The sequence below is a fragment of the Manis javanica genome, chromosome 3 (genome assembly GCF_040802235.1).
Source record: "Manis javanica isolate MJ-LG chromosome 3, MJ_LKY, whole genome shotgun sequence".
Lineage (NCBI taxonomy): Eukaryota > Metazoa > Chordata > Mammalia > Pholidota > Manidae > Manis > Manis javanica.
In genome coordinates this window covers 43682399-43706751 of record NC_133158.1, presented here as the reverse complement: position 1 = coordinate 43706751, position 24353 = coordinate 43682399, and the positions used below count along the sequence as shown (strand labels likewise).

General features: G+C 46.5%; 1 protein-coding gene across 2 annotated transcripts in view; it reads right to left on the bottom strand.

Annotated features, from left to right (window-relative positions):
• The window catches only part of DSCAM (DS cell adhesion molecule), a 718205-nt gene extending 697910 nt beyond the window's left edge, over positions 1-20295 (bottom strand). For both annotated transcript variants that reach the window (XM_073231316.1, XM_073231317.1), the window contains exon 1: positions 20164-20295. In XM_073231316.1, the coding sequence (XP_073087417.1) occupies positions 20164-20206 (43 nt within the window). In that variant the 5' untranslated portion in view covers positions 20207-20295. The remainder of the gene's footprint in view (positions 1-20163) is intronic.
• Between the last annotated feature and the right edge of the window lie 4058 nt (positions 20296-24353).

Sequence of the window (24353 nt, the reverse complement as noted above, 5' to 3'; positions counted from 1 at the left end):
TAAAGACACACAGATTGCGTGCATGAACAAGTATGTAAGGTGAGAAGAGAAAGGAAGAGAGGAAAGAGGATGAAAAAAACATAAGTCATAAAAGAAACCCTATAAGTTACACCACAAAAAAATTGAGACCACAATGCGGAATATAAACGGAGTTGTAAATTATTTTGAGGTTGAAGTTATAACTGAGTTGAATTCTGCTAAATTATTCTGACTTGTTTAAACACAGAGGGACTTTGGAAATGGACAACATAGAATATTTAACTTAAAATTTTTAAGTCAATTAAAATTTATTTCTATGGAGCCATATAATATATGTAGATTTCTATGGCATCATAGAGTACATAAACAAGTGAAAACGGGTGTTCAGGTGATGACACTTTAAACTGGTGCATCTTAAAGTTAATTTAGTTATATTACATGACAAAAATTAAAAGTCTTCATACCTTTGCTTAACTCTTCCTTTTCTGCTGCCAATAAAACCCAAATAGGCTCACATTAAAGGGAACCAAAATTTAGCCCAATTATCTATAAAATAATAGGTGGTGATTGCTACAGTGGGACTTTAATGCAAACTGTCAATATTAAAATTTTGTACACTGCTTTCAAGAGAAATACAGAAACTAAAAGAAATCAAAATTGTTATGACTTGATTTACATTGATTAGTCAATATTGCAGGGGGTGCCCTCTGATCCGTGCATGCTGGGGTCCAGCCGCAGCACCTCTTGGGTTATGCTGTGATGACTAATACAGAGTAGCTCTCACCAGGTGCTACAAGATCCTGCCCATGATCCCATTCCAGCACACAGCTTGCAGGCAGGTGAATTTCATAGAGGCTCAAAAAACAAACAAAAAAAAAAGGATTCAAAGAAAGTAGAAGGGGCAGTAATAAATATAGAAAGCTACAAACCCGTTCATGCCTTGAGTTTACCTGTAAATTCAAACTAAGATGCTCCCATGGGGCTAACTGAGCCCTGACCTTACCCGCATCAAGCTTGGGATATCCTCGCCCACCACACCCCCATCAGTGCCCAGTCATCAACCATCACCCTGGGAGCAGCCCGGCCCCTGCCCGCACCACTGAGGCAGTCTCGGTTTGGTCACGCGTCCACCAGTTGTCTTGGCTCTGCAAAATCTCCGGTGCACCACAGCGAAAACACAGCATTGAGTGCTCACCTGACTTCGAAATTATCATTTTAACACATAAACCTTAAACTCAAACTTAATGTGAATTTGAATTAAAACACCTCCATACTCTCCCCCTACTCCATTTTTAGACGTATCTTCCCCTATGGCTTTGCACAGAAGCTGAAGGGAGCGACATGCCTCCCCCTCCACATTTAGGAGCTTCCCTACCTGGCCCCTCCACTCCTGCCAATCTTTGCTGCCCACCTTGTCCAATCAAAAACAAACACATCCTTAAAAACCAACTTTTGAAACCTACTTCTTCTTGAAGCACTTTTTGAATAGGCCAGTCAGAAGTTATTTCCACTTCCATAAGCACTCGGAACTTTCTCTGTATGGCCCACACGGCCACATCATCACACCCAGCCTTTCTGTGGGTGTGAGACTGTCCTCTCTTCCTGGGACTTACCCATGAACTTTAAAGAAGAAAGGGTCTTGTTTCTTGCACAGCCCTCAATATAGTGCTTCTCCCTCATTTAGCCATTCAACACATGTTTGTGGAGAGCCTGCACGGCCCTGCCCTAGGATCTGGGGGCACTGAGATGGCAGCACAAACTCCTGCCCTCTTGAAGCACATGGTTTAATGCATATCACAGGTCCCCGATAAACATGTGATAGAAAATTGCTGAGCCAACTATCCTTGTATTCCCCAAGTTATGTACGATATTTCTATAATGACACAGATATTCAACAAAGATTTTTTGAATTAAGGTGTTTTTATTGTTATGCCACCAGGAACAGATTAGAGTTGAAATTCTAGGGCACAAGGATTGTCGCCTTTCGATCAATATGCATGTCCAGCTCATCCACAGGAAGAAAATCCTGGTGTCCAGGGACATGAAGTCACCCCATCAGGAAAAAAATATAGTAGAATAAAATAAGAGAGCGATGACATCAGCCCCCAAGAGTTACACCCTGTAAACTGCATTCATTGGTTTCATCGTTCCATCGGTCTGTCCTCATGGGGCCCCTGAAGGGGTCAGCAGCTCTCCCAGGAGTCCAAGGCACAGACGTGAGCCCCACAGGTCCCTGCTCTCCAGGTGGAGGAGACAAAGGTAAGTGAGTATGTTATTCCAGCCCCCACAACTACTACAAAGAAACATGAAGCATGGCAAGGAGAAACGGAGCTTCAAAGAAGCCACTTTATTTAGATCAAGTGGTCTTAGGAGGGCTTCCTTAAAAGATATTTAGGCAGAAAACCAATGAAGTAGAAAAGCAGAGCATGAAAAGGTCCAGGGTAGTGCATCCCAGGAAGAAAAAGCAGTCAGTGCAAAGTTGCTAAGCATGTGCAAATCCAGCATGTTGAAGACAAACCGGGAAGGCCAGTGTGGCTGACATGGAAGAAGCGTGGCGTGACCAGCTAAGCCAGATCGCTACACCTTGAGGGTGTACTGAGGAATGTTGGGTTTACTTAAGGGAGAATGGGTGCCCCTACAGGCTCAGAGCCTGGGAGGACACAGTCTGATTGCTGATTAAGCAGGTCCTTGGGTGGAAATCCAACTGTAAAGGGTCCTTGGGTGGAAATCCATCTGTGGATGCAGAGAGACCTGTCGGTGGATTTTCCTGAGACCCGCAGGAGAGGGGAGTAGCCGCACCAAAGTAGGGGTGGAAGCAGTGGCTGTGCTCTGGAAGTAGCATCTACAGGACATGCAGATGATTGTGCGATGGGAGGCAGGAGGGCCATCAGGGGCTGTTCCAAAGTTTTTGTCCCAAACTGCGGATGACATCAACGCCCGGCTTGCTGACAAAGACCTAGGATGGAAGCTGGGAAGGGGGGAAGTTCAGGAGGTCTTTTAAAGACAGGTCAACACTTGACAGGCCTGTAAGATTTCTAAGGAGAGATGTTGAGTAGGCAATCGGATTTGGGGGTCTGAATATAAGCTCTGAGGGGAAGTCAAGGACAGTGATACGAACGTGGGGCTCATCGTCAGCATGTAGCTGGCACTGAATGACTCAGCCTAGAGTAAATCATATAGCATCAGTGGGGACCAGAAGCAGAAGGGACGGGAAGGAGCCCTGGGCTATCATGTCACTCAGTGTTTGACCAGAGGGGAAGTAGCAAAGACGACAGGACAAAGAAACCAGTGAGGCGGAGAGCGAACCTTGTCTAGGAGACCTGGAACCCAAGGGCAGCTGTTTCAAGAAGGAAAGAGCATCTCTGGGTCAAAAGCTGCTGAGAGTTCAAACCAGATGAAGACCAGACACATAGGGGGCCATCTAGGTGGTCTCAGTGGAGCTGTGAGGAGACACTGACTGGAGAATAGTTAAGAGAGAGTGAGGGATGATGATATACAGTGAGTTCAGATAGCCCTGCTCGGAATGTGCACAGAATTATTCAAACAAACCCACCGCACCCTACTATGGGAACCCACCCCAACCTCTTGTTCCTACACAGCCTGCCTTCCACGCACCTGTTGTTTCCTCTGTTCCCGAGTGCACCCCCAGTGGCCCTGCGTGGCATGGATGTCCCCTCCCCTGGGCTGCGAGTGGTGTGGCTAACAAACTGTGTAGATCTCAGCTGTCCGATGGCAGGTGTGCACTCAGCTCAGCCCGATGGCCAAACCCCTTCCTCACCAATGGGAGGGACACACGACACACACTTACAGAAGGGTGCACTTAGTGTGTTGGGGGACAGGATACAGCCCAAGTTCATGTGATCCTTAAGGGTTCTTGCTAAAAGAAAAGAAATGAGGTCACTTACTGGGTGTCTGGACAGGGAAGGGGAGTCTGGAGTCTGGGGAGGAGGGAGATGCGTTCTGCAGTCAAGCCACTCTGACGGCAGCTTCGAGGCCAGCTTGGGTTTAGTCAGGTGTAGGCTGAAGGCTGAAGTCTCTGAGACAGGGGACTTGAGGGTGCGTGAGACTCTGGCGACGTGGGCCGAAGGCTAAGCATGCTGGAGACAGGCATGCCGCACTGCCAGCTGTCGGGCAATGTGCAGGCAAGGCCTGGAGGTCACCACCCAGCACTGCCTACCGAAATCTGGGGGCTTAAATTTTGACCCAAACATCACAGAAATAGATATGAGAAGCTCTGGGATACATGCTACAGGTTGGAAAGTGGAGGTCAGTGGTACTCAGTACAGGAAAGGCAGCACGTGCTTGTCAATATTTTGGTGACCAAATATCCTTGGCTCAGGAATAAGCTGAGATTCTAGAAATGTGATTAAAACAAACAAAAAAAAGAAACTCTGAAACCCCAAACTGCCTGCATTGCCACACTTTTCCAGCATCTTCTTCAAGAAAACTTAAGAAAGCAATGCTTGCTGTGAGGTCCACCCCAGCTCTCTGGTGCATCTCTTATCTCCAGTTCTCCAGATAAGTACTGCCACTTAAAACAGTGCATATGCTCGAGCCAGCCCAGATCCCAGGAGCTCGACAACGGATGAGTATACCCGGTGGTCAAGTGCAGAGTTGTGGAATTAGACTGCCCAGGCTCAAATCCTGCCTTCACCATTAGCTGGATATATGACTTTAAGGAAGTCACTGCCCCTCTGTATGCCTTGATTTCCCCCAAGTAAAAAATGGGGATCACATGAGTATCTCAGACTTGTCTGAAGATGAATGAGATGATGCAACAAAGCACTTATTAGCACAGTGCACAGCACAGAGTGGAGGTCAATAAGCATTAGCAATTATTAGAAATAGGCCATTCAGCACTCTATAAAACAGTAACTCTGTAGACATAATCATACCCATGAACTTTCAGCTGCTTAGCCAGGAGAAAGGATGCCAAACATGTTTTCATCTCTCCACAGTCTGGCCCTCCATGCAACCACTACCCAAGGTTTGTGAGATGGCCTGCTGGGTAGGAATGAAGTTAAACTTCAGGGTAGGGGTCCAGCTGGGATACCCAGGCCATGGCTCTCTCAGGACCTCATACTAGCAAGCCTCAGGCAGCATGTATAATGCCAAGAGGCCATCCAGACAATACAGGAGCCCCACTATGTTGCAGCCACTGGCTAGGCTCTGAGCACGGACAGAGCTGGGCTATTCTCATCACATCCAACAATGGAGTTTCCCATTTCCATACAAGGCAAGTATGTCCTATATGAGTAATTCGTTTGAGCATTACCCAAAGGTCAGAGGACAATAGGAATGTCCTGTGTGTACACACACACAGAGGCATGCACACACTTATATAATTCTTACTTATTAACAAGAGCTTTCATTCAAGCTTGGTAAGTGAGAATGTCTAGGTGGTATTTTCTAAACTCTTCAAGAAGTATGTCCAGTGGTAAAATAATTTAGCTGCAGCGGTAAGGTGCAGACTTACGTGCACAAAACTGATTTGTGTTTTTTTTGTAAGAGCCCCAAGTAATATGAAACTCACATCCACTTTCAGCCTACAATTACAAGCTTTAAAAAATATTTATATTCTAATATTTTGGCACTGAGAAAATGAACGGTCAGATCAGGATGAGAGAAATGTAAAGACAGACGCACAATTTAAACCTGGGGATCGGGAAGACCCCATCATGCAACACAAACGCAACACAAATGACATCCGTCATCAGATGTCACTCTGAAACACACTCACAATAGAACACACCATCAGAAATAGTTCTACCAGTAGAAATGGATAAAAGTTAATTAGCCTGTCTCCCACTTACTTAACTCTAGTGAATAAATGGGGATTGACAAGGAAAACTAAATGAATTTTTCCCCTTTATATACTGGTTCTTAAAAGCTGATATTTCCCATTCTCAAAGCCACTCTTCATTGCTCAACTTCAAAGCAAATTTAATGTCATCATTTTCAAAGTTTAAAAAGGGCAAATGAACAAATGTGGCTTCATTTGGAAGATTTGAGGCTGCTCATGACATGGAGAAAACGAAGCCCCCGACCACAGGTCTCATCTGACCACAGGCTGATGTCCACATCTCCAAAGCCTGCTCTCATATTCTGTAGAGTTGAGATTAAAAATACAGACTCTTTCGACCATTTGAGGGCATACAGTCATGTGCTTTGGTAAGCAGACCTTAGCTTAGCCCATGCCCTTCACTTAACAGCACATGGCTTGCTCGCACCTATTTACAATGGTGACAGTAATAATACATACCTCCCAGCTGTGAGCACTACGGGGAAGACCTTGAACTTAACATGGTACCTTGCATCTAGCAACACACAATGCCAGCTGTTATTACTGCCATCATAGTCACTATTACTACTGATGAGCATATACTACAGAAACCATGTACCTGCGTACTTCAGATGCTCAATAAATGTGAGTTTCCTTTCACTCACATTCTGTTTTTATGGGAAGACTTATAAGGGTTTCTTTCTTCAAAAAAAAAAAAAAATAAGAGATTTTAATCTCTACAAATGACATTGCACAATTTGAGAGTGGGGAAGATGTGAAAATCTGAACAGATATTTAATCCCTATGTTGTCATTAATTCTATGGCCCAGTGGTTTTCAGGTTGAGCTACACAGGACCAATGACATAGAGAGATGACCCTTCAACAACATGGGTTAATGTTGTGCAGGGACCCACTTACACGCAGATTTTCTTTCAATAAACACATTGAAAAAAATTTTTGGAGATTTGCAATGATTTGAAAAAGCATTTTCTTTTCTCTACCTTACTCTATTGTAAAAATATATACATTCATGTGTATACATACAACAAAATATGTGTTAATCAGCTACTTATATTGCCAATAAGGCTTCTAGTCAACAGTAGGCTATAAGGAGTTAAACTTTTGGGGAGTCAAAAGTTAACTGTGGATTTCTGACTATGTGGGGAGGCGTCTCTGTTCAGGGTCACCTGTAGTACCATCCTGTGGCCTGTTCTCCAGTTAACGATGCCATAAGTTCCAGAGAAATCAAAACACATGCACATTTTAATTTTAAAAAATTCCTATACTAAATATTCACATTTCTTGTAATCAGATTATTCCATTGTGCTAATGTAACAGGAAAAAAAAATGAGTGATGTAAAGACAAATCCAATCACTGTTGAGCAACCTGAACTACAAAATCAGCCATGGTAACCACTCATCCCATGGTAGAAAACCATTAATAACGGCACTACTAGCAATGTTTTCACTCACATTCTTTTCTCTGCATTCTCAATTTGCTTATATCTGAAAGCATTCGTAAGCATTTAGCTCAGCAAAGCTCAAAGTCATCCAGACTGAAGTGCCCAGCCTGGAAAGGCAAACTAACTAACTGGAAAGAGGGCTGAACCCCAACACCTTCAGCCATGCTGTCAATGAAGAAAACACACAAAAACAAAATGGTGGAATGCTTTTTAAGGACATATACACTTGAAATAAGCACAGAGAACACACTTTCACGACCACCCCCAGACACAAGAAGCTTGTGCTTACATGGCCTTCAGAAGGGAGGGATTCATATCCTGGGAAGCTGCCTCCAGAGCAAAAAGCATGCAGCCCTTGGGGCCAGGCAGCTCCCTCTGCATGGAGAAAGCCAGTCCAGCATTTCTCTGCATTGTTTCCAATAACTGATACTTGCTAACCAGGTTTCCATATTTCCCAGAGGCCTCTGCAGTCCAGCCCGTGCCTGGGAGAACAGGTTACAAAAATATCATCCCTCCTTTTAAGAGGATGTGCAGTGCTTTGAAAACAGGAACTCACATCCTCAGGAAGAGCAGGCTTCCATCAGCCTGCAGAACAGGATGCTCCAGGCACAAGGTAACCAGACAAAAGAAAATGCATTCCCAGCACTTAGCACACAGGATTAATCGAATTATGATTTAACTATCTGATCAAACACTAATTAGCATAATCACCTAAGGGAAAATGGCTGGAGGAACCCAGGAACAACTCAGCACTCATGTTCTTAGTGACAGTACAGAAAAGGGGTGCAGATTTGGGGATTTTTCTTTTTATTCATGAAAAAATGAAAAAGAAAACAAAGCTTCATCAATGACAAGCATTACCAGCTATCACTTTTTGTAGCCAAAGGAATCACAATTCAGATTCGGAACATCTTCCTTCTTGCTTTCTCTCCAGGACCAGTCTGTCATCATCCCTGCAGAAGGGCAAAACTGATACTATGTTGTAACAACAAAGCTCCAGACTGTTTAACTTGGGGTTTCTCACCCTCAGCACCATTAACATTTGGGACCAGATATTCTTTGTCATGGGGGGCTGCTTGGCACACTGCCAGGAGCACCCCTCCTCCACGTTTCATGAGAACTGTGACAACTAAAAATGTTCCCAGATAGTGCCCAATGTCCCCTGGGGGATAACATTGCCCCTTGTTAGATCCACTAGCTTAACTAAAAAATGCAATTTGTTAGAAGCATATCTCTTTTTTAAATGATCAAATCACAAAAGGGGGTAGTGGGGAGCCTTATTTGCACCTGCCAAAAATAATGCATCTAAAATAAGTTGCATGGAGTTGCATGGAGTTTACTGTATAAACTCAAGCTTCTGTTTAGAGCTTTATAAAAACCTGTAATACCTACGCTTGCACACTTCAGAAAAAAATAATTAAATACCAGCTTCCCCCATTCAAAGACGTCTAGAGAGTCACACCAGACTGCCAGGAGCAACCAAGAGGGGGCACCCACAGGCCAAAGGATTCCGCCCCTTGCTTCCAGGCTTCAGGTGAGGGGGTCAAAGCAGGTACCCCCATCTGCCCACATGGAGCAAACCCCTGTGAGGAGGAAATTTAGAGCCTGCAAAGGCCTCCAGGGGAAGCACATGAACAGTTCTGCTATTTGCTCCCAGGCTCCAAGGCAGGAGGAAGAACAGAGAGGATAAGGCCAAGAAACTAAATAAATAAAGCCCGTGCATTCTTTGCACATTGATCTCCAACACAGCAGATTCACTGCCTCATCCCAAACTTCCTGGCCACTAGTCAGACTGTACCTAATAATGCTCATTCTTATAGGGAGATGCCAGAGCCGATGGAAAAACCCCCAACACTTACTAAAGCATGTACTAAATATTTCCTATGGGTGAAAGTGATTTGTTCTAATAATAAGCCTGAGTCACACCATCTCTCATTTTTATTTTTTCTAAGGAAGGTTTAACCATTTACAATTATTCACAGGTCTCTCACAGGTTATTAAATTTGATGATGGAAACACATTGCCCTTTCCATGAAGGAGAGATGAAGAAAGGTTGACCTACTCTGCTGCAAAATTTAAGAGAACAGTCAGTACAACGCTGTGCAGGTTATGAAAACTCCAAATCAGAGAGGAATTGTGAGCTATTTTAAACTGATTCTGTCTTCTACAAACTCCCTCGGCAGAGCTTGTGACTTCTTAACACAATGCCGCACCCCCCTTTTAAAGGAACACAGGTATGGGAGCCTCCTGGTGCAAAGAACCTACCCTGATGTATGTAGCTATGAGTAAGCAGAAAGTACATGTCAGCCTACAAAGCCTTTCATACTGTCTTCTTCTAAAGCTAAAACTCAAAACAGCCACTCTGAAAAATGTCTGTAGTAGATCACAGCAAAATCGCCAAAGCATTTTAATATCAAACTTGCTTGAGATGCCTAGGAGGGAAAGCTATTTTTAATATTGTCTAAAATAAGATCTTAGGACATAAAAAAGATATTTTTTAAGGTTCTGTATTTAGGCCTCTTTCCAACCACACATTCAAGTCTATTTTAGTTCAAAAATCAAGGACACGGTCTTTTGAAAGGATTATTTTGCCGCTAATAACTGTCCTCAATTTTAGCATCTATGTGACAAGGTCTAAAGTGCATGTATGTCCTAATACTCTTTTTGTGACAACTTAGGGTAACGACACACACTTTGTATAATAAATACAGTCAACTTGGGGTGATTTACCTAAAAGAAGGAAGAAGAGGCCAAGGAAATCCCAAAGAGCAAATGATTCCCAAGTCACTTCTATGTGGCTTTGGAAGGAGCCCGTGCACGGCTCTTTGGATGAAGGCACGTGCCATGTTCCTGGGTTGGCATCAAAGCAAAACCTCCAGATGCAAAAAGATCTACTCTCCTTCTGGTCTTGTTCTGCCCTTCCTCATCTCTGCAGCTTATTCAACTTAGTAACCCAAATGGTTTCCCACTATGGACCTCTTCCCTGGAGCAGCACTGTTGCATTTAGGTTTCAAAGGGCCTCTCTGCTACGTCTCCAGCTGCTGGTAAAGAAGGGGTCAGTGTGAGGATATCATGTATACATGTGTATCAGAATAATATCCTTATGTACACACATATATTTAGATGCTAATTGACATAGATATTAGATATTATAGAGATGATCCTCAAGCCACCAGCATCCAATTAGAAGTGCCCCTGCTGGGATCACACCTTCCTCTGCTCAGGGTCTTCCTTGTTACCAACCCCAGTGCCAGCTCTCCCCAAACCTGTCCAGATCCTCATGGCAGTCAGTGATTACCTAGCCCCACACATAAATCACCACCCAGTACAGAGTGCCCCAAACGATGTGTTGGCATCCACTTAAAACTTTATCGGGTCGGCTTTCCAATGAGTCTGATCTTCTACCTCAAAGTGGGGCCAGGCAGCCCCTTTTCAAGTGTGTGTTTTCCCAAAGGTGAATCATGGAACACCTAGATCAGAATAACAATGCAGATTCCCAGGCCAAAGGCTGCAGAACCAGACTCTAGTGCTCAGAGCTGAGAAACTATACAAACTGTACAAACTGTCAGGTGAGTCGTGGGCACATCAAGCTGAAGGGCCCCAGTGGGGCTGGAGAGGAAGAGGACAAAGGTACCTGTCGGAATTAGGAGAGGCTTTACAATCCACGGCCCATTCCGGAAAGGTTCTGCCCCAGAATCCCCAGGGGGAGGCTCATGAGCGGGACGCTCTCCAGGAAATTCCCGGAACTGCTTTCTTGCTGGCCCAGCCCACCTGCGCATCGAGAACCCGTGGCCCGGACCCGTCCGTACCTGGGGAGGCCCAGACAGAGACTCATTACCTAGAACAGGGTTCAGGGTGTCAACGGCTGTGGCCCAGAGCAGCCTGTATCCTTCCGGCTCCATCTCTCGCGTTCCTATCATCCCGATGTGGGGCTTGCTGCAGCCCCCTCCTCCACACTCGGTCCCATGACCTTTCCTGCCGTTGCCTCGGAGCCTCTGATACCACAACACCTGGCGGCATATTCTCACACTCCTGTCCCCTGTGATGGGGCAATGGGGGCAGCAGGGAGTTCCAGGGGTCTCTTGTGATTAGAACAACATATGGGGGGGCAGTAATGGTTGGCTGCGATGTGAAAACCCACAGGCATGGATGAGCTGCCCTCTAATCAAAGCAATTACCCAAAACAAATACCAAGATCACATCTAGGTCAAAATTTTTCTACCCAGGTTTCTATATAAATATGCATCCAGCCTATTGTAAAAGACCGGCCACCAAAGATTTAACATCTCTTGATATGGTGAGTCATATGCTCACACACATCTGGTGATCCACATCCACTTGCTTTCTGCTATCATGTCAACGTACCAGAGATGGCTAACTCCCGTTCTACCAACCTGAATACTTTATGAAAAAAGAATTCTGTTCCCTAGAGAGCTTTTTGCATTTTTTACGCACTTGCTTTTTCCTGGCCAATGGACTAGACAGATGACTACCATCTGCAGGAACCACTCCAGTAGGTGACAAATAACTCCGCACCCTCATCACAGTGTCAAGCTGCCCGTTTCCCTAGTAAAGCCCGGTGCTGTTGTAGTTGAGGGGGAAGGGGAGGTCTCAGCTCCTCCCTGAAGCCTCACATGTAATGTTACAAAGCCTTGTTATTTCTACCCTGGCAGATACAAATCAGTTATTAAAAATGCTCTACAGCTGATATTAAGAAATAAACACTGTAATTAAGCAGACTGGGATTTGGGGTTTTCAGTGTCCTAGGGGAACCCAGGATCAAATCACGTCACATGGAGAGAAGAAATGAATCTCAAGTTTCTCTAATGAGAAAGAATGTTTACTCAAAAGTTTCCACAGCATAGCTCAAATCCTTTAGGTAGAAGGAAAGAGAATACACTTTAAAAACACAAGGAATCGCAGTGCTTCTAATTATGTTCACACTTTGCCTTTGTCTTAGGATATAATTGTAGAAAATCTGCCATCACCCTGAAGTTCACGCCGTGGGTGAGAACACAGGACCCGGGGGAAAACCAAGGCTTTACTCACTATCAGGAAACCAAATCAGCGATGGGGGTCTCCACTGCCCCCAGCCACTTCAAATGGCATGGCTCCTCAGCGTGTGATACAGGCTACCTAAGTCAGAATCCTGTGTGCCTGAGGCAGCCCATCCTGCCCCGTCAGTTCTCACCCCAGCTTACAGTGATCATCCTCGCGGCCCCAGGAGGGGGCAGAAGGCCCCTGGGGTCCCCCAGGTCAGCAGGTTCTCCCCTGGGAATGTCATGCCCCCGCTGTTTTTCAGAAGCATTCCATAATTTGAGAGTTTGGGTGTTTAGAGATAGTTATAAACTGACTTTCAGTGTATTTTTGCACAATGGGCAAGAAGAACTGCTTCTCTTCTATATAAAACTAAGCTACAGACAGTTTTCTGATTCCTCATTTAATATAAAAAGAGCCAAGGCTCACAAGAATCTAAATCCATAATTAAATGGCACAAAGCTCTTTCCTCCACCTTATCAAACATGCCCATTCTGCAGTCTGGCCAGACTGGCTAGAAAATGACCCATTTTACAGATGGTTTTTCATTAAGGTAAAAGGCAAGTGGTTTTCAGAGCCTCAAGTTCAGGGGTAGGTCAGGAACTGGCTTTTGTCCAAATTCCCAACCTGTAAACCAGCAGTATTTCCATACAAATTCAGGGATTGCACTCTTAATGGAAGATAAAGCCCACTTGGGACTAGTAAAACCAAAATGTTACAACAAACAGATGCAGTCTTAGAAAGAAAAACTACTTCATTTTTTAAGAGCAAATGTGTTTTTTCTTTGTCCAGTAACATTTATGTCAATCCAGCAGCCTGTGGCAACTGCCTGCCCCATCTGCACAGGTCAATTAGAAGAGCATATAACACAGTGGAAATCTCCAGAATTCGTTTCTGGTTAACATGAGGAAACTGTGATAGTCCCAAGTTCCTAAATCTGCACCCTTTTCTCAGCAATTGCTCTACTATATGTATGTGTAGTACATATAGTACTACATGTATGTGGATTCTGCTCTCCTACTTTTTGCTGTTGAATATCTTCAGGAAAGGCAACACTTATTGCCAAATAAATATTTGTAGCATAGCTGCACATTTCACATCCTCCTTCACATTGCATCCCCTCTTCAGACCTACCCAAACCCAGTTTCCAAATTAAATATATAAAAGCTCCTCACCCTCATCTCTCAAGTCTGACATGGAACTTTAACCCTGAGAGTGTTTCTAGAATATTCTGCAGAGTACCCAGTGATTCCTCAACATTTCAGCAAGTGTTGGTATGCCTTTTTTTTCTCCTCCCCAAATTCTGTAGGGTGCTGGGAAGCTGGGGGAAGCCGGCCTTTCATATGGAAGTGATCTCTCACGTTTCAATCCTTTCTTCTGCGCTCTCAGCGGCTGTATTTAAAAACAGCTTTCTATAAATAGGACTGCTTGCTCACTCTTAAATCTTACTGTCTTCTGCATAAAAATAACTTAAATAGAGATGCAGGCGGGATTCATTAATCCCTGTCCTTCTGTCTCTATGTAGTGGCCTTGGACCTTCCTCTTATCTCAACATATACCTTGTCAACACCATTCATCCTCCCTGTTAAGCCAGGATGTATGCACGTGATACAGGGGCTTAAACACCAAAAATTAATCCAATTGAATGATTTTTTAAATATCAGAAGTATTGACAGCATAGAACAGATACAGATCTCCAAAAGTCAGATGATGATAAATATTGTGAGCTAAAGACACCTAATCTGATTCTCGTATTAGAATAAAAATAAAAATTTCAACAGTGACAATGTATTCTTTTCAAGTTACTTTGATGAGGGTTCTGCTGCAAAATAAGAAAAAAAGAATACTGAAAAGCCAATAAATCAGTAAGATACTTAAGGAAATAGTAAAGTGTTTTTTTCTTTTAAAGATGATGAAGGCCTCAGAAACTGAGCTTTGTTTTAATGTCCTGGGTGGTTCTTCGATGAAGAAATGAGTTCCCAGGAATCCCTAGGGAAGCATAACGTATCAGTCTGATGCTTCTGACTGGGATCTCAGAATGCAACAGGGCATTAGACATTGTGTAGGATTTTCAGATCGGACCACTTAGCAAATTCCCTTGAAAACGACAGGTCTGGGCATTTATGAACTTACTTTCTGTGATCTCAGTCCAACCTGATCCACTTCAGGAACAGCACCCAGAGCAACTGTGTCACCGTAATGTAACTGTGATGACGTTTCATCACACACTCCAAACAAGTCCATTTTGGAAAGTAAAAGAAAATGCCCCAGCATTTCTGGACGATAAATACTTCAACCGCCACCAAGTCAGTGTATTAGGATGAGATCACAGGAGCCAAGGGACCCTCACCGTTTCTCCAGAGCATTTCTCACCGAAGTTTGTACATTAGGATTAGAGACTGGGGCCCAGAAGGAGCAGACGCAGCAAGGAAGGGTAAGAGAGAGGCGGGCGGCCAGGGAGGGAGGAGGGCTCTTTCATGGATCCCTTCTTCCACGCAGTCCAACATCTGTTGCCACCACTCCGTGCACGCGTCTGCACGTGTCTAAGGACACTCTCGAGTATCACACAAGTCTCAGGGAGGCAGCCAGTAGCCAAATAAGTGCCCGATAACAGGGTTACACGTTGCCCTAGACACTGTCAGGGGCCCATCCAAGGTCTTAGGAGAGAGGATAATGCAGGAATCTGATCTGGAGGGCAGGTCTCTGAATGCAGCCCTTCCCAACATCCTGGTCAGAATCTATCTAACTTCTAAACCAAAAACCGGTTACTGCACTAACGGGGCAGAGCTCCCTTCTGCTGCCCTGGTGGATGGCATGGCACCTGCAAAAGGCACCCCGTGTGCTGCGCCCTGGGAATTCAGAACTGCACAGCGGGTTGCTGGAATCTTCCATTCCCACTGTCTGATCTTAACCCACGAATTTGGCTCTGAAAATGCAACTTGCAATTTTCTCGCATTTTCAAAACACTGAAGAACATAAATACGGGGCGGGAGCCATAAGATGAGGCTGGCTGAGCCAGCCCTCTGGAATGTGAAGTTACCGCGGGGCCAGGTGAGCAGGTGCTGCCCAATTTGCTGGCCGCAAGGCGGCCGGACTGCAGCCCAGCAGCAACGTCACCGGGTCCCCAGCGGCAGGGGAAGCCAGCGGCGCCTCCTGGAATGACATTGAAAGGTCAGCCAATCAGGCGCAGGGCTGCTGGCAGCCGCCACCCCCGCGAGGCGCACGCCTGGGCCGCCCGGCTGCTCCGAAGGGGGTCGCGAGGCCCTCTCGCCGGCCCGCCAGCCTCAGAGACACCTTCTTTCCCTTTCTCTGCACCTTTCCGATTGGAAAACATGGCTGGACGCGTGGTCCCCTCTGTAAAACCGGACACCAGGCTGGGCGGCCCCTCCCCCTACGCGGCCCGCCCCCGGCCGAGCCTCCAGCCGCTCGGTCCGCGGGGCCTACGGGGCAGAGAGCCCCGGGCGGGCGCGCGAGCCTCGGGGGCGGTGCCTCCGCCGGCTCTGCCCAGGCTCGCTGCGCCAGCCTAGTGAGGTTTGCCGCCCACTAGTGTCCCGTGACAGGGATGCAACTGACGTGCAGGTAGCACCACCTCTTTCCCTCCGGGCCGCCGATGAGCCTGTCCCCAGGAGCCAGCGCGCCTCCAGGGCGGCCGCCGCCAAAGTGCCCAGACTCGGCGCGCGCCAGCCACACCTGCCCGCCCTGTCGGACCAAGGCCGGGACATGCTCGGGGGCGGCGGCCTGGGGCTCCCGGGGCGCTGCTAACCCGATGCGAGAGCTCGAGTGTTTCCCTATTAATTATTTATGAGCACATTCATAATCTCACCCGTACAGTTCTGCTAATTGAGCGAAATTTGGGTGTCATACGGTATGGAAATGCACCCACTGAGAAACCCACCGTTTTGGTTTCGAAACACAAATTTCCGGACTCTTGCAGTGTTCCTGGGCCCTCTCTACAGAATGACCTTCCCCATCTCCCTCCCTCCGCCTCCCTCTATACCCCCCTCTCTCCCCTTTACGGGAGTTTCTGGGCACATTGCATCAAGTCTCTTTAGGAAATACGAACTGCACCTCATTCCAGACACATCCATGATAAAACACTTTGGACAGCTACATGGAGGTCCAGGAATTAAGGACTTAGACAGGCAATTTTTTTCCGTCAAAATGATTCCCTACCAGTGTGTGGTGTTGTCCTGGTTCTGCCCAGTGAGTCACTGATTCCCCGAGGCAGAACCAACTGTGGTCACACCAAAGGGCATCCAGGAGGGAGTCCAGCAGGGGAAGAAGGATCGCCTGGCATTTATTAAAGGTCTGCATGGCATTTTTGTTGTCCTACAGAGGACATCTTGCAGGAGCATACAGTTTAAGAGACTTAGAAATTTTCGATGAACCCTGAAATTCTGGGAGAGAATTTGAATCTGCTTAAGAAAATAGGGAGGGAGAGGAGGAAGGAGGCCTGAAATAATTCACCTGATGGCATTTTTTTTACTTACATATATTTCCATGCATTAAAAATCATCTTGAAAGCCCTCAAGGTGCATTTATTTTGTACTCACAAAGGTCTGCTTCTAAACTGAAATAAATACTAAGCTTGGAATATGTAATCCTTGTCAAGATGAACTGGTGATGCACGCAAGGCACTGAGCACCCCACTTTCTCTTTGATGAGCACCCTTCTCTCTCCCACCACCTCACACTCACTAATCTCCACAAGTTCCCTGAAAAGAGCAAAGCAGCAGAGGTCAAGATTGCAGGGCTCGGGAAAAGATGGAGCCGGGGACACATGTGCATGTAAAGGCAGAGAAGCAAGGATATTAGCAAAACGTATCCTATATAATGAATCTGCTCATTATTCATTATTCTGCTTATATGGAGGCCCACCTTTGCTTTCAACAAAAGTTCCAAGCTAGAATATACTCTGCAGGGTTAAAACCAAGAGAAATTGTGGTCAAGCACAATGCAATATGATCCTATCCTGAGGAAACATACAGGGACGTGTGTCTGCACATATACGGACCCCGTTTCCTTGCACTGTAACCGAAGGTCTCCCATGAGTATTTCCAGAACATTGCAGAACAAGCCGCTGCTTTAAACACCATGGCTGCACCTGATCAGGTGAGGTAATTCACTCAAGGGTTTAACCCCTGAAAGGACGGCTCCCTGACTTCTGTTTTTCACCCCAAATACTGTCTGTAAGTCTATCCAGCAACCATGCTTTTATTAAGAAATAAATGTACATCCCATTACATCAGTAGAAAAAATACCGTTAAAATGCAGATATTTCATGGGCTTACTTTGTTAGCACCCCAAGATATCAAGCTGCATAATCTTTCACAAATGGATTTTTTTAAGTCATGTCAGACATTTTGATGTTTGAGGCCCAGTGGTAATCAGTTTAGGCATTAGAATTCATAATCTCTTATCACACATATTAAGAATTTTTCAAAATTAAGGTAGATCACAATATGTCAGTTGTTGACAAAAAATATATTTCTACATTTTTTTAAGTCTCATTCAGATGGGCAGGAACCATTTAATTTCACATCTTTCAAATGTGGTCCTCTGAACAGGCAGCACTGCCAATTGGACCCCTATTTTATTTGACATGACTATGCATTTTATGATCCTTAGCACAGTATACATTGATCATTCATTGAAAGGTTCTTTAAAGCTAGTTTTCCCACAAATGAAAGAGCCCAAAGCTCTATAGTCGGGCCTTCTTTTTTTTTTTTTCTTTTAATGCTTGGTCACATAAAGAGAAGGCCATTTTTATATAAGAGAGTTCCATAGCCTTCTGGTAGATGGGGTAAGAACACATAATACAGCAATGTAAAATATTCATTTACAGGTACAGTCTATATCTTATACTGTGAAATGTATCTAAAGTCATCAACAGTACCAATATTGGTGATTATCAATCAACTTGAAAGATCTTGAAAAAGGTGTACAAAAGATAACGCTCACAGGACTCACTATATATACACATATGTTTTGCATTATATTTCCCACATGGACTATTCTACTTTTCTCAATATACATGATTCCTTTATGATTATTTTAGGATGAAAAACTGATTTAGAAAAGAAGTCACATACATTTATAGCATCTCTGTATCAGAGACTGTACAGATATTCTTCCATACTATTTTTGTCATACGTAACTGTGAAACTGTAAAATAGGTATTGATTGACAAGCAGTAGCACAGCCTCTGTCGTCATTGTGAAATACGTACTTCCCAACAGGATGGAAATTTTATTCCATCCTATGATCCAGGCCTTTCCAAGAAGTCCAGACATGTACACCCTGACAGGTGAGACAGGCCGTCAAGGCTTTGTGGCACTGGAACATGTATGTGAGCATTTTTACATTTTCTCTGGGTTCACATTAGCAGAGCAGCATAAAGGGCCGACTTTCCTGATGCATCACCACACATTAGCTAAAGCAGATCTATCCCCCAAGGTAAGTTCCCCCGAGGCTGCAGAAGAGGTATAGTGCCCTCTGGGGAAGATGGGTGTCATGTCAGAACTTGTTGCAATTCTTTCCTGCTAGGAAATCTCTGAATGAAAGTTTCAAACACTTTGCTTTAGGTTATATTAGAGAGCAAAGTATCATCTTAATGCTGATTTGTGGGATTCCTTCTTTCAGCTCTACCTTTTCTTAATTATCTTTTTTTTCAATTTTATAAAGTTAATGCATTTCCTCTGGTCTGTCTGGTGTGTTGATTCTTTAAGTACCTTCTAGAGAGGCGAAGAAAATACACTCCTATGCAGCTAACACTTAGAGCTTCCCTGTGCTTCTTCCAGGAAAATCTTCGAGCCTCCCCTTGGCTTCTGGTATTTTCTCACAAGGGCGAGATTTCCTTCCTCCATCTCCCTCTCCCTCTGTCTCTCTCTCCCTCTCTCTCTCTTTGAATTTCTCTCTCTCCTCTGGATAGGGGGTTCTGCTTAATGGTTTAATTTTAACTGTCAGCAAGTCATACATTTTATGCAGATTTGTGTTCCACAATTTGAAATGGGAATTTAAGCTGTAGCTACTCCCAGGCAATGCCAAATGATGACAGTTCCTTCCGGTTCCCAAATGAGAGGAAGCCATTCATACATGTAAGTTCATATTTACACGATGACAGGCAAACTGAGGTGCAGTCACACTTATTAACTGGGTCTGATTCAGTCAAGAGCAATAGCTTTGCAAATACCCAGGAATAAGCATTTCAAAACATAATGTTGGATGGGCATGAGGAAAAGAATGCTATTTACAATATTCACTGATTTCATTTTCACAACTATACAGGTGCTTTTAAAAATTTGTCAGCATTTCAGATGATGTAATGCTTATGAGTGCATATTTTTACATAAATGACTGTGAGGGATATGTAGTACTAAGGGGTGTGGGGAGGTCAGATCTTTCTTAAAGGTTTCATTGCTGCTGGAGATGAATTGTAGCAAAATTAGAAGCACATGTTTTAAAAGCTCAGGAGCTGTAAATCTAAAAGCAAACGCTCCTAATTGACCCCTCCACCTGCCTGCACTTGGAATGTCATGTCCCTTTGAGGCTGTAATGTGTCAAAGTGGCGATCTTCCCGACTCACCTCCTCTCTCCAAACCTGATTTATTCTGAATGAGGTAGCTATCTGGTACTGGAGTTAGCTCAGAGCTGTCACTTTGCTAGGTAAGCGCCTTTAAATGATTACAGAGCAATTTTCCCCCGGCCTCTCTTCATTGCCTCCTCTCCACCCCCCAGAAAATAAAAATATTTTTAAAAGAATACAAGCATGAAATTCTAAGCACAGATAGGGGAGAAAAGGGAAAGACTTCTCCCACGCATCCGATTACCCCCCCCCCCCCCCATACACACACACTCCAGTCAATACAAGCAATGAAATTCATCACAAACCGAAAGGCTCACCATTCGCGAAGCTCTGGAACAAGGAGAGAGCCAGTATCCACATGCCCCTGCTGCTCCCCGGCCTCCCGCGAGCGACGCGCCGGCCTCGCCCCCCGCGCTCCGCCCGGCTCGGCTCGCCCGCCACCTGCCCGGGGGCCGCCGCCCGCCCGCCCGCCGCCGCCGCCGCCGCCGCTGCTGCCGAGCCGCCCCGGCACGCGGCGCGGCCGGGCTCCGGGGCGAGGGCTGCGCTGGCCGCGCGCCGCGCTCCTGCACACCTGCTCCCGCGCGCCGCGCCCAACGCCGCGGCCAGAGCGGGCCGACGGGGCTGCAGCCCAGGGGCGCCGTCGGTCAGAGGGCCGCCCGCCGGTCGGCAGGTGCACAGCGCGGCAGACGCGGGCGTGAGCTCATCCCGGGCAGCCGGCGCCCGAATGCGCAGCGAGCGGCCTCCCGTGCGCCAGGCTCAGCCTCCACATCCAGGCAGCAGGCGGGCGGCCAGGCTCATCGTGCCTCTCCTGCGGCCGGATCACATTGATCCCTCGCTCACCTCTCTGCCTGGGAGGCGGGCGGCGGGCGGGCGGGCGCTGAGCGAGCGAGCGGAGCGGAGGCGAGCGGGCCCCCTCCCCTGCCTCTGGCCGCTGGGGCGCTCTGCAGTCTTAAAGCAGCAGCGGAGAAGTGGAGCCGAACTGGAGGCAGGACCGGCGAGAGCGCGGCCACCGCACAGTCACGCACAGTCATCGGGACGCATTCTTAGAGGCTTAAATAATCATTTCAACAGTCGATTATTTTTAGTGATTTTTCTTGCCGGTTGCTAATAAGATACGGCCAGGGTGACTATTCCGGAAGGTTGACAGCTAAGCAGAGGTGACCATGAGATTTTAGCAGTTTTAATAAAACGTGCAGCTGGATTCAGATGTCATATTTACTCTCATAAAAGTCCAGTTCATTTGCCTGTAGGGAAATGCAGCCTCCAAATCCTTGCTGCTACTATAAAGATTTCTATAGTTTCACGGGCTAATTTTTAATTAACTCAAATACATTGCAGAATACAAACATAGGAAATCCTAATTTTGCTTTCTGGATGGTGCAAAAAAAACAACCCTGATTAAAATTGCTGATATTTTGAGTAATTCTGAATATATAACCCTTTTCACATTACTGTTGAAAAGCCAGTATAACATTTCCTGAACGTTCTGTATGGTTGTTGAAGTCATAATAATATTCAAAGAAGAGCTTTAAAAAGGGCATGAATCCAATTTCACGTCTTTGCAAAATAATGACCCACAGGGCTGGAATGCACCCCAATTTAGGATCCAAGATGGAATGCCCAGAGGCAGGGCAATTAAGACTGAGGAGAAGCACTTGGTGGGGGTGGGTCTCATGAGAAGTGTGTGCATCCCCTGGGCATAGCACATCTTCTACCCAGCTCCAGGTGCCTCTCCAAATGCAAAAGGCGGAGGAAGCACACCTCCACAAAATAACAGGAAAAGCAAATGGTGAGGCAGAAACAAAATGGTGCTTTACCAGAGTCAGGCACAAGATGGCCAGGCCCTGCATACAAGGAAGGGCCAGCTGAGCCAGGGATGCGTGCTCTCCATTGCTCTGCAGCTGCGGGTGGTCACGTGCGGTCACGTGCGCCGGCCCCGTCTGTCCTGCCGCGCAGCCCAGTGTCCTCTGGTTTTCACGCCGAGTGCCCACTCACTGGTCTTTCCTAAATGCAGCCCAGGAAGGCAGGTGATGGCTGTGATTTCTGTTCCCGTATCCAGCTCCTCCATCCACTCATTCGATTCACAAATTCTTAACTGCACACCAGCCCTGGGCAAAGCACCACTCAACCTTAATATTAGGCGCTCAAGCGCTGGGGTCAGACACACCCAGGGTCCGAGCACAGCTTGTCCACTCATCTGATGCGGGGCCCGTGAGTGTTATCTGTGCTCCAATGTCCCACATATTTACAGAATGAGGTTTCCAACTCATACGGTTGTGAAGATCCAATGGCATATTCTTAACACATGTAGTCACTGTAATAGGTGATGGTTCTGGGTATTTCTGGGTTTGGGAGCAGGACTGGCTACATCATTTGCAGGGTTCAGTGCCAAACGAAAATGGGGAGGCCTTTTTTCAAAGAGGAAAGAAGCGCCATTAAGGGTACAAAAATATAAAATGTTTCCCTTTTTTTCTCAGCCTTTTTATTTGCAGTTTCAGGTCACCCTCCCTTGGGCATGGGGATAGTCCCAGGTGAGTGCATTTCACTCTGGGTGGCACCCGTGCCCACATCTCCCACCAGTGCTCTGTGCCCGAGCCCAAGGGTGGGGAGAAGTCAAACTCCCTTTCCTGAGGACCCTTGCGCGGTGGCAAATCCCCAAGGGGCTGCAGCCTCCATGCTGGAAAGATCATACCTAGATCAGAAGTGGCTAGAGGCTCCTCTGGCTCCAGTGTTTGGAATACCCAAGGAAGCCTGGGGCAGGGACAGTCACCACTGCAGCCACGCCCTAAAAACACCACGTGATATGTGATGCGCATGCCTAAACTCAATACTCCCAGCAGACAGGTCCAGGCCCCCACCAGGCGGACACAGGACAACAGAACCCAGGCCTCCTCTTCCAACACGATCCAGTTGCCACCATACTGGGAAGCAGCAGCGATTGCAGGATGGACAAGTGGAGGCTGGTCATGGGCCAGGGCACCATGGAGTAGGGCAGCAGGGTGTGGGCAGCCAAGAACTCCCCAGCAGGTGGCAGGAGGCAGGATGGGGCAGGAGCCATAAATGTGGGAGTAAAATTAAGTTTAAAAATAAACAAAAATTCAAAATGGCAACTACAGGGCATTTAACCCCCTTCTCCCTCCCTGCAGACCGATGGGAGACGTGGGGTCCCAGGGCAAATGCATCAGCCCCACCCCCTGGAAGCCAGCCTCTGGAATTGTTGATCTAATGCTCTGCCACAGACTGAACTGGTTAATGATCTGAAGTGGGCCTAACAGAGCCCCAAGCTTTCTTTTCACAAATCGTTTAGAACATACTTCCTTACAGACACATACTTGTAGCACATGCAACTGTGAGTAACATGAGATAAGACAGTGCATCTCTCCTGTTCAAGAAGCTGTGCCCAGTATGTCACGGTGCCTAGCACATGTACATACTCAGTGAATATCCCAGCAATGGAAGGCAAACCCATAATGCGGGTAGCAAGGATACCCACTCTGAGATATTTACACGTGAAGTGCTGTGGAAATTTAGGAAAGAAAAAGCAGTTAATACTCACCCTCAGAGAAGTCTTTGGAGGAAATGGTCATCTAGCTGAGCCTGATTCAAGTTCAGTTAAGATACCAATGTGCCAAGTGGAAGCAAGGAAAGGGACCATTCTACCCTGATGGAGTAGACATCAGAAAAAGCCACCTTATCAGAAACACTCGGTTGTTAATGTGTAGTGGTTCAAAACCTCCTTGGGAGTTCCCTGGGATGATGTTGGGAACTGGCTGCTGGCACGTGCAGGGTGAGGAGAGATGTAAGATAGAGGCAGGCCAGGCCGGACTGGTAGGCGGCAGGTGGGATAAGCAAGGAAACTCACTTGCTCCGGTGGCAGCAAGACAAAGGGAACGCAGCACCCACCAGAATCTTCAAAGTTCCTGTGGCAATCCGAACAGGGTTCAGCTGTGTACACCACCCAGTCCTGGTGATCTCAGCCATGCCCTGCTCTCTCCAGGTTGCATCTCAAGGGTTCATCCTTGAAGAAGCTCCTAGGAAGGGAAGGCTGGGGGGCTGGGGGCAGGGAAGGAGCCTCTGAGTGCCTGGGTTCAGCTTGCCAGGCAGCTGGTGCTCATGTCCTCTCGATGGCCTCTCCCAACAATATAATTGTTTTTTATTCCTAATTGCATGGCCTCCTGAAGATCAACATTTGACCTGAAACAACTCCTTGTGGAATTGCCCTCCCACCCCAACTCCGTCTTCCTACTGCTCTGAGGCAGCCTTCCCAGCCAAACAGGGGCAGCCAGAGAGGTTTCCTTGTACCCACCTGGTGATGCTGCACAGGAAACAAGCACCTCGGGGAGCAGCACCATTCCGTGACCTTGCCTCTCGGTCCTCAGTTGTCTGCTGAAGGACCAGCAGAGCCTCTCGGCAGCAGTGGCGGTGGAGCCATGCTCTCCAGGAGGGCTTGGGGCTGCATGTGGCTGGTGAGGAGTGAGGAGGGCATTTATTTCGGTGGAATGGTTCA